This window comes from Habropoda laboriosa, unplaced genomic scaffold (assembly GCF_001263275.1).
Source record: "Habropoda laboriosa isolate 0110345459 unplaced genomic scaffold, ASM126327v1 scaffold257, whole genome shotgun sequence".
NCBI lineage: Eukaryota > Metazoa > Arthropoda > Insecta > Hymenoptera > Apidae > Habropoda > Habropoda laboriosa.
Genome location: NW_017100369.1, coordinates 295,736 through 306,732, shown reverse-complemented (window position 1 = coordinate 306,732; position 10,997 = coordinate 295,736). Strand labels below are relative to the sequence as shown.

Sequence of the window (10,997 nt, the reverse complement as noted above, 5' to 3'; positions counted from 1 at the left end):
ATTATATTATTATTATTTTTATTACTTTTATTATTATTGAACTGAACTCGCGATTCCTCGAAATTTTCCTCTTTTTTTTTCTATATTTTTTTTTGCTTCCGAGAAAAAACAGGAAGATCGACGACCGTCGTGATGAGTTTTCGCTTTCGAAATGTATATGTTTACCTGAAAGCGAATCGAAACGCGTCAAGTATATTGTTTCTTCATCTTTTTTTCTTTTATTCTTTATTTAACGACTCGTTTCACGTACGTTGTACGTACTCGAAGAAATATTCCTCCTCCTTGTTCCGTTTCCCGGTGAATTTCGCGAAACACCAAGGACCTGTACGTTTCTTTACTTTTTCTTTTTTTTCTGCTTTCCGTTTCACAACTTTTCTGTGCAATTTTATTGCATGAACGTGTTAAGGATTTCCGATTCTTTCTTTTTCTACGATGTTCAATTGTTCGATTCCCGAATCGAACGAAACAGAGTTTAATATATATACACTTTTCCATAAATATATATAGTAAATATATATAAATACTTGTATTATATCACTCGTATGAGAAATTGGTTTCTAGTGTCGTTGTAATTTAATGCAGTTTATTTAATTCTTTCTCTTCTATCTATCTATCTCTCTCTCTCTCTCTCTCTCTCTCTCTCTCTCTGTCTCTTTCAGTATTCTTCTTTCTCTCTTCTTTTTGTAACGTACCAGAAGAAACGAACACGAAGAGAGCACGACAGCGTATAGTCGGTGGAAGAAATATAGGAAGATCGTAGAAATCAGGCGTCGATATTTATACTTTCGAGCGAATCGACAAAACTGAGAAGGCAAAGAAACCGAAATCTCAGTTTACGGTTCCTTCGAGCGTGTCTCACCTTTCGTTCGATCTTAAAACGAAGAATGCTTTATTACTACTCAACGCTTCACATTCACCACATATCGCTGTATTTCCTCCATCGATCGATACACATAGCAAAAGAGAATCCTCGTTATTCCAGCGTTTAATTAAACACTTCACTCGGCCGACAAGAATAGAGAGTGCGGCTGCCGTGGAGAACGCCACACGCGACGATCTCGCTGACATATTTATAATGCACTCGCTTGCCAAGCATTTAATACACCATTATTCCTCTGTAACCTATTACACGATTCGATCGGCATTATCGATCGTTGTCCGTATTTATGTTTAAAAAAAAAAAAAAAAGCAAGAAGAAAAGGGAAAAAAAAAGCGAACAGACAGACAGAACGAAAAGGAAGACCTGCGGCGAATATGCAATGAAACAGTCTTCGGTTACAGCCACGATGTTACTTTTGTCTCTGCGCTCGAGCTACAGAGGTTCGAAATAAACTTTTTATCGAAATCATTACCAATAGTTCGTATTTGTGTTCAGTTCTCTCTCCCCCCGTATTTACTTCGAAGTGTCTTTTTAAAGGAGATTTAAAAGGTCATCACGCATTCTTCAAACTCGATTTCGTTCAACTCGTCTTTATTTGTAATTATTATTATTATTGTTGTTATTATTGTTATTATTTCGAATGATCGAGATCGCCTCCTGGAGTTGGGGGGAGACTCGATCGAGGTACGTTGTCCCTTAAATAAGTGTACATCGATTAGAGAGAATTCGTAAGGTGCGTTATGGATAAATCGAAGACACCCTTGCGAAAGCGAGAGGATTTTGTTCGAAAAAAAGCATTTTTACAAAAACAAACCACTGTTCTTATTTTTCTCGTGGTACTCGTGGAACGTAAAAATATTATATACACGAGTAGAAATTAAAATTACAATCTCGTCGAAGGAGATTTTCAGAAGAAATTAAATTAAACGAAAAATCTGTTTCTGGAAAATAAAAAGGAATAATTCTGTCGCTTTCACAGGCATGTCGTCGATAGAAGAAGAAACTCGCGCGTCACCGATAAATATCTCCAAGAATTATTTAGTACCGAGAGAATTACGGATTTTGGTCATCAATGCAAATATCCACAAGAATAACCGTAAATATCTCGAAATTCGCACGATCACATTGGTGACGATACTTTTCTCACCCCCGTATACTAACGACGTTCGCCGCGTCGATTGTACGTCTATTGAAAGTTGCCTTTGCACCAAAATGCGAATATCCTCGAGGAAAGCACAAGTTTGCGTGGATAAATTCCAAGTAGAGGAAAACACGTCGAATTCTCGTCGTTCGAATCGAACACCGACTAGCTTTTCCCCAAATTTCTCTCCTCTTCGTGATTACATATCGCGCCACGCTGATCGAAAATGGAGTATCGAAGAATCTCGAGTATACTTCTGAGTTAATACTTCGACGAGTGTAAACTTTTTTCTTACTTTCAAAGCTGACGTTTTCAGCGCGCACTCTGCGTTTCGTAGATAGCAGACGAAGAAAGACGACAGATTTTGTACTTGCAACCCTAATCAACCGGTTGGTAACACGAAATAACGTTGAAGAAGAAGAGTCAAGAGGTGTGTTCGCGGTATCGAGAAGATCTCGGTTCTCGTGTGACAGCAATTTAATTGTAAATTCGAACGAGGTATCGTCGAGGATCCGTACAGATAACGAGACGCAACAAGTGTATCGAATGGAAGTCTCGTTGAGAGTGTATGCACAGGTTGGATCGATTTGTCCAGCGAAAAAAGCGAAGAAGCTTTCGATCTAAGTGTCAACTGACTTGGAATGAAGTACCAGGTCAATGAAACAGGCGATTTTAGATCATCTTTAAGAGTATCGTACAAGCGTCCTAATGTAAATGTTCCTTTTTCAGAAAATTGGTACAATTCTTCTTTGGAATACTTCTCTGAATCGAACTCTCGGATGTTGAGTTTCTATGAAAAACAAATACCTGCCGACGAAAAAATACATATTTGCCAGGTATACAATAGCGATGTTCTTTCTAACTCTCTAAAAATCACTGTTCGCCGTTAAATTCTCGACGTTCTTTTTTCTCTCTTTTCTCCGCTGATGGTCGCCTGAAAGGATATATCATCGAGGATAGTTTCCAACACGTTCGATCGATCTTCGTTTCGTTCCTGATCAACGTAGATTGTCAGCGGTTGTTTGAAGAGTTTCAACAGGCTGCAACGAGGCTGCTGGTTTGTGTGTATGTAAGAGGAACGCGATAACGAAGACGAGAGGCAAACGAACGCGTGGCATTTCGTGTGAAGTGCGTGGACGGGACAACAGAGTGTCGAAGACATCACAGAAGCGCGATAGGTCCCAGGTTAGTGGGCCTTGTTGTAGGTGTCCTTGTTTTGGTAGCCTTGCACGTAGCCCGACTGGTCGGGGAGATCCTTTCGTCCAGCGATACCTTTGCCCCGGCCGCTCTCGTCGAACCGCTGCTTGTGCGAGCCGGTGTACTTGCTCACGTCCGTCAGTCTGTCCACCGTGGAGGCAGCTTTTCCTGGCTGGAAAGGAGAAAGATTTTTTTAGGAATTTTCTGGAGATTGGTAGTCTTTGAGATCTCAGGTATTATTGAAAATTAGATCTATAGGTGACTTCGTTACTTATATTTGTTGAGAAATGGTAATCTTTGAGATCTCAGATATTATTGAAACTTAGGTCTCTGTGACTTCATTGACTCGTATCTTTAAGATCTGCTAATCTCAGTGACGTCAGACACTTTTAAGGATTGATAGTTTTTGAGATCTTAGGTATTATTGAAATTTAGATCTCTGTAACCTCGTTGACTCGTATCTTCAAGATTCGCTAATCCCAGTGATCTCAGACATTTTTAAGGATCGACAGCCTTTGAGATCTTGGGTATTATTGAAACTTAGATCTCTCGGCAACTTGCTTACTTATATTTTTTCAGGATTAGAAGTCTTTCAGATCTCAGGTATTATTGAAAATTAGATCTCTGTGACCCCATTGCCGCACATCTTTAAAATTCGCTAATCCCAGTGATCTCAGGCATTTTTAAGGATTGGTAATCTCTGAGATCTCAGGTATAATAAAAGATTAGATCTCTCTGTGACTGATATTTTTAAGACTCACTAATCCCAGTGATCTCAGAAATTTTTCCCAATTTAAAAATTGGCACTCCTCGAGATCTCAGGTATCATTAAGAATTAGCTCTCTGTCTACGTCCATTAACTCATATCTTCGAGACTCACTAATCTCAATGATCTCGGACACTTTTTTCCAATTACATCACCGTCAATTTCCGCAAATTCTCCGAATTATTTAAGAAACGTAGCTCCAATTAACGCGAAGATTCTACGATCGCAACTCGTGGGCGACAATTTAAGATTCATCGTAGAAGTAAACGTGGACAGGTCACAGGCTATGTCGACGTCGTAAATCACCAATGTCGATATACCGTGACAAACAAGGTCGTGACGTTAAATAGACAAACTACCTTCACTTTTTTCAACGTAGATTTATGAAATCGTGGGAGAGAGTCGTACAGTGATCGATAGTACTGCTTACTTAACGTGGACGTGACCGTGTCCCCTATTTGTCGTCACTTTGGAAGTGAACTATAAGAACCGTGTAATCGATAAGCAAACTTTCAACGTTCTTGTATTTATAATAAACTCACTCCTCCAGCGCCACCGGTGAAACCAGGTGGTCCACAATTCGCCATTTTCTTCTTCATCGTCGCTAAGTCCACCTTCTTGTTATTCGCTAGATCCTCCAAGAACGATTTGTACTGCTCGATACCCAATTTCATAGATCTGCAAATCCAACGAATTTCAAAATTAAAGTAACAACATTTCAATAAATAACATGAAATTTTTCATAAAGAAATTTAACTAACTTCAAATTTACATTATATCCTTTTAATTACTATTTCTCAGACTTAGTTTTAAACAGAGAAATTTATAGGAAAATTAAATATTTGGAAGAAAAGGAAAACAAAGTTGTATCCTTTGAATCACTATTTCTCAGACTTATTTTGGAAGAAAAGGATAAAACAAAATTGATGAAATTTTGATCAAATTATTTCGCCATACTTGTGCTTCTTAAAGTAAATCCCTGTATCGGTGGTGGTGATCTTCTTTCCATCGATCACTTTCGCCTGCTTCATCCACTTGTCGCTCTGACTCAGAGTGATCAGCTTGCCGTCGCTTTTCGGGTCACCGAATTTCGAAAACGCCTTGAAATTGGGCAAAAAACTGCCAGACTGAGTGGCGCCGGGACTGCTCGGCGTCGAATTTCCCGACTCATCTTCGATTTTCAAATTCGCCGTCTTGCTGGCTACAACATCTTCGGTGGACTCGTTACCAGCCTCGTTCGTTTCCGTTTTAACCTCGTTCTTCTCTATCTCGGTATTATTCTTCTCCTCGTTCTCCAACTGAGAGTCGTTCTTCCCGTTCGTTTCGTTCTCGGCTTGCATGCTTGCGCCTGAAGTCGAAACAGAATCTCGATTTATCAAACCTCTCGTGACCCAGAAAAGAAAGGAAAAGAAGGGAAAATGTTGAAAATCTATCGCATGACTCCAAGTGGAAGACTGATATCAGGGTCAAGTTTGAGTGAAAAGAAGAAAACGGGAACGAAGGTGTATCCATACGGTGTTCCACGCTATTAAACGTTTCGGTAGACACGACGACGACGTTTTGAGGTCAAGTAACACGAGCTATCGATTTAACATAATTCTCGTAGGCGGTACTGTGCAATTCACACTCGTTTGTTAATGATGGATCGAACAGAGGGGGATTAATACACTCTTTAATCGGCACAGGTTACACACGCGTTACGTAAAGTTGGATACTTAAACGGGCAAATGTAATCTTCTCTGGTGGTTTCGTTTGTTAACGTCTCTTTGATCTAGCGGAGGTGCAGATTGAAGTGACACAGAACGAGCTAATAATCTTTCATAAGGATGTATTCTGTGAGAAAATGAACTCTGATACTTAACCAGGGAATATAGTCTTCTCTGATCATTTCTGAATTAACAGAGTTTCAAAGTGAACTAATAAAGACCGAGCTAACAATCATCCATAAGAATTACTTCTATGAAAAAATGAACTGTGACACTTGAGTAGGCAAATATGGTCTTTTCTGGTAATTTCTGAATTAACAGAGTTTCAGATTGAACTACTATAATAACCTTCCATAAGAATGAATTCTATGAAAAAGTGAACTGATTCTTGAATAGGCAAATATAGTCTTCTCTGGTAATTTCTAAACTAACAGAGTTTCAGGTTGAACTAGCAAAGATTAAGCAAATAATATTCCATAAGAATGAATTCTATGGAAAGGTGAACTCTGACACTTAAATAGGTAAATACAGTCTTCTCTGATCATTTCTAAATTAACAGAGTTTCAAATTGAACTAATAAAGATTGAACTGTTATAATAATCTTCCATAAGAATGAATTCTATGAAAAAGTGAACTGTCATACTTAAATAGGCAAATACAGTCTTCTCTGATCATTCCTGAACTAACAGAGTTTCAGATTTAACTAATAAAAGTTGAACAATTAAGTCATCCCATAAGGTCATGCCAAAAGTAAAAAATAATTTGAGTAAATATGAATAATTTGAATAAAATAATCTTACCAAAAAAGAAAAAATAGAAAAATGTTGCAGAATGAAAAGACACTTCCTTTTCTTTTTTTTTATCAAATTTAAAGGTTCGTTGGAAATATCGATCAAAATTCTAAAATTCGCGAGACAACTTACGAAACGACCTAGTATAATAATCTTCCACGAGAACGAATTCTGCGAAGAAAATCTGGAAGTAATCTTACAGGTGATTTAAGTTAATCTGTTCTTCTTTCCCGACCAAGGTAATCATTCTCAGGGTCGAGAAATAGGATTATCGATAGACTCCTATTGGAAATAGTTGGATTCTTCTGTATTGGTTTGTTTACAGCGTGGACCTTATTGTACGGAGGTTGGCCATTGTCGAGGATCGAGGATTCCTCGCAACAATGGAACGACTCCGATTTAGCTTTCCCAACCTCTAGAAAGAGTACCTCTCCGTTCAATTATTCAAATCTCCTATTCTCCTCCCGGCTAATGGTCTCTCTATGCGAAAATAACAGGAATTTAGCCCGTATGTGCTTTGGAAAATTGTACCCTTTCATGCTACGGCTCGTTTCATTATGAATCGACGTTTTATCGTACCGTTGATAGCTTCTAAATAGCACTTTGCGCTATACTTTTCAGTGGGTGAATTTTCATCTCGTGAAATGAAGCGAAGTTTAGCGTTTCTGTCGAAGAAATAAGATTAGCCAATAAAGTGTTCATTCATCTAATCAAGACGCTCTGCACTATGGTTGCCATTGGGGAATTTTTATCTCCTAAAATGAAGCGATGTTTCGGGTTTCGAACGATCCAGCTAATGAAATCGTCGTTTGGCTGATTGATAATGATTTAGATCATTCGGATCGTGTAAAAATCGTTTAATTTGGTAAAACGGAGCGAAGTTAATTGGGCGTTCTCCAATTCTTATCTTTATCGATAAAATGAGATCGAGCTAATGAAATTATCATTCACCTAATCAATAATTCACACGATTCACATCGTGTAAGACACTCTACGCTATAGTGTCCATTGGGGAATTTTTATTTGGTAAAACGGAGCAAAGTTTCTCATTTCCATAAAAAGTAAGATTAGCCAATAAAATCGCCATTCGTCTAATCAAGACACTCTGAACTATGGTTGCCATTGGGGAATTTTTATTTGATAAAGTAGAGCAAAGTTGATAGAACATTTCTCAATTCTCATTACCAATAAAATCGCCGTTACCTAATCAATAAAAATTCACCTCACACAAAGCACTCTGCACTGTAATTCCCCAAACAGAGGAAAGTTAATAAAATGTTTCCCAATTCTCTATCGAAAAAAGTATAAAACAAAGCCGATAAAAAATGAAATCGTTATAATTTACCAGAAACCATATCTCGTCTCCATCGAAAAGATCAAATCAAGCCAATAAAATCGTTACAATTTACCTAATCAATAAAAATTCACCCACACAAAGCACCCAACCCTACAATTTCCCAAACAGAGCAAAGTTAATAAAACATTCCTCAATTCCCTCAAAAAAAAAAAATTAGCCAAAGCCAATAAAATCGCCATTTACCTAATCAATAAAAATTCACCCACACAAAGCACCCAACCCTACAATTTCCCAAACAGAGCAAAGTTAATAAAACATTCCTCAATTCTCTCAAAAAAAAAAATTAGCCAAAGCCAATAAAATCGCCATTTACCTAATCATTAAAAATTCACCCACACAAAGCACCCAACCCTACAATTTCCCAAACAGAGCAAAGTTGATAAAACATTCCTCAATTCTCTCAAAAAAAAAAATTAGCCAAAGCCAATAAAATCGCCATTTACCTAATCAATAAAAATTCACCCACACAAAGCACCCAACCCTACAATTTCCCAAACAGAGCAAAGTTAATAAAACATTCCTCAATTCTCTCAAAAAAAAAAAATAAGCCAAAGCCACTAAAATCCTCACAATTTACCAGGAACCACATTCGCCATCTAATCAATAACAATTCCATCATTCGTGCAATCAATCGATCGATACCTCCCGAACGATAATCTAATCGCGACAACAACGACTTGTTTTCCACTGAACCAAGGACGAAAACTCAATTCCCTCTCTACGATTACACGCTGGGCGAATTACTATGTATATCGAAACGAAAGACCAGCTTCCGCAGCCCAACCAACTTCTAACCCGATGTTATCTTCCAACCTAACGACATCGACATACCGATACAGATCACGCATCGCAATTGTCCCATCTTACTAAACGATTTTCCTCGCGAAACAATCAGCCGAAGCCTCTTCTAAACAGTCGGAACGCCACGAATCCAGGAAGGCCGCGTGTGACACGCTGTTATTTCACGACTATAAATAGAAATTACGCCGACTATGCCGCGTTAGCGCAATTAGCAAGGAAGAGGAAACGGGGGGAAGGAGCGATTGAGTAATGCCGATCAGGTGTCAAACCGGCTGTATAGCTGCGTGCCTCGAGACACAGGAGAGTTTCTACGACACTGACCTTTCGTTCCCCGGATCTTTGATCTTTGGACGGGAAATTTTTAGGCGAACAGACTATTCTACTCTCTGCGAAACTTTGACCATTATGAAACTTTGTCAATTATGTTTGCTGTGGTTATTCAAATTTTGTACAGGTACTTCTGGTTCGTCTTTTAGGAGGATCTATGAGCAACTCTTGTATAGTGTGAACGTGTTTGTACTGTGTGTTATGTTGCAAGCGTGTTTAACTTCTTGACTCAGGTCCTTTTCGTCTTATGATTATGGACATGAGCGTGAGCTGTTTACTGTTTTAGTAGAGTGTTTTTGTGTTTGGTAATTTGCAGTGGTAGGAATTGAAGGGAAAGTTAGAATTAGGTGTTAATATTTGTTGCTAATGTATAGTCACTGTTTTTGTCGCAACTATGCTGGAATATGTGTTAAGAGTTTGGCTGGTTGTGATAAGACACTGGATTAAGTAAAGTGGTTATTCTTTGGAATAATTAGACACTGATTTATGCCTCTCGTTAAGATATAAAGTAGTTTTTCTTCTTACGAGCTAAGGAAAATCAGGTTGTAGAGGGTTAAACAAAGTGTTTGTGCAAGTGCATAGAATATTATATAGAAAGTTGAGATTTGATTCCATGGAATGAAGAAAATGATTTTTAAAAGATTTTTAAAATTGACCATATAAAACGTAAAATTGGCTATGAAAATTCTGTACTAATAGTTGAGTCAGGTGCTAGTATAAGTGGACAGAACGATGCATACAAAGTTCAGATTTAATTCTATAATTTTTATTTCAAAAATTCTTAATCATTTTCAAAATTGTGTACAATTCAACTTTCCACTACTTTCTGCAAATAATCGAGTCTACCATAAGTGTGATATCTTTAACCATAATTCGACCAAATATTTAACCGCAACAACAACCACTTGTCCACAGAATTCCCATCACATCAAAACTACCTGCAAAATGACTGCACTGCACGAAAAGTACCTAAACACTCTACCATCACCTTCCTAATCTCTCTAACCGTACAGAAACTATTCCACGCGAATTCCACGATACAAACACCATAACATCGAAACATACTCGAAACTCACCGTTGTCAGTCATTCTCAGCTGAACAATCCTTAACAAAGTCCTAATTACAGGTAAATACGAAATATCCGGATACCAATCTTCTCTCTATTCACTGTCTCATCGTTCGTCACGAATCGAAACGTATTCGTCAACGTACTCGTTCGATCCAACTCTGTACCGCGAATGAGAAAGAGATAAGCGACGAACGGTTTCGCGACAGACGACTCGTCGTCGTTCTGTACGGGAGAAGGAAACGGAAAGCACTGTACCGCGGTTTGTGTATACAAGAGTTGAAAAGCTGTTGAACGCGTGTGTTTCGCCGTGAAATCTGCGCGCCCCAGGGCGCATGTGTTATATCGATCTCCCCGCTGCCTCGCGGACCATGCAGTCACCCTTCCCAATATATATCTTTGAAACAGCGTTTCACCCTTGGCTGCAGCCGAAATGAGAGGCCACGGGGGTCCGTTCCTCTAACAAAACGAACCCCACGTTCACGATCGGACCAACTATTAAAATCCTCGATCGTGATGCTAGGAAGGTTCTTTTTTCTCCAGTCGACCAGGAGGAACATGATGGCCTAGGGATGGGATTACAGGGTTCGATATGTTCTTCGTGTTGTTATCGTGAAGTATTTTCTTTTTTATTGTTAGTCTTACGAGGGAACTTCGGTGGCCGAAAATTCGGGATTGTTTGAAAAGTTGCAGGTTTGCAGGGGTCTTTGGGAGAAGTGTCGGGCAATTTTTCAGTTCTTTGGGGTGAAAACAGCCCTTATGAAGTAGTCACCAATTTGCACCATTACTCACTCTGGACTCTTCACTTTTCCAGTCTTCTCTCGACTCTCCTACACAGTCATAACCCAAAGTTAATCTCCTCAAATCCTTAAATTGTCCTGTTTTACCATCCTCGATTCGTTCTCTGTATTGTCATCCGCACGTCACGTTTCGCCGGTTTTAATAAAGTTTCTTTTCTACACGA

At 38.7% G+C, this 10,997-nt stretch overlaps 1 protein-coding gene across 3 annotated transcripts in view; it reads right to left on the bottom strand.

The window, feature by feature from the left end:
• Positions 1 to 1,962: 1,962 nt before the first annotated feature.
• Positions 1,963 to 10,997, bottom strand: part of LOC108574792 (TPPP family protein CG45057) — an 11,927-nt gene continuing 2,892 nt past the window's right edge. Inside the window, exons 1-4 of one of the 3 annotated variants that reach the window (XM_017937431.1) lie at positions 10,043 to 10,232; positions 4,942 to 5,332; positions 4,527 to 4,662; positions 1,963 to 3,390 (exon numbers count right to left, since the gene is read on the bottom strand). In XM_017937431.1, coding sequence (XP_017792920.1) covers positions 3,208 to 3,390; positions 4,527 to 4,662; positions 4,942 to 5,332; positions 10,043 to 10,055 — 723 coding nt within the window. In that variant the 5' untranslated portion in view covers positions 10,056 to 10,232 and the 3' untranslated portion in view covers positions 1,963 to 3,207. Of the gene's footprint in view, positions 3,391 to 4,526; positions 4,663 to 4,941; positions 5,333 to 10,042; positions 10,233 to 10,997 lie in introns of those variants that run through there. The other 2 variants (XM_017937433.1, XM_017937432.1) reach the window with 2 other exon arrangements.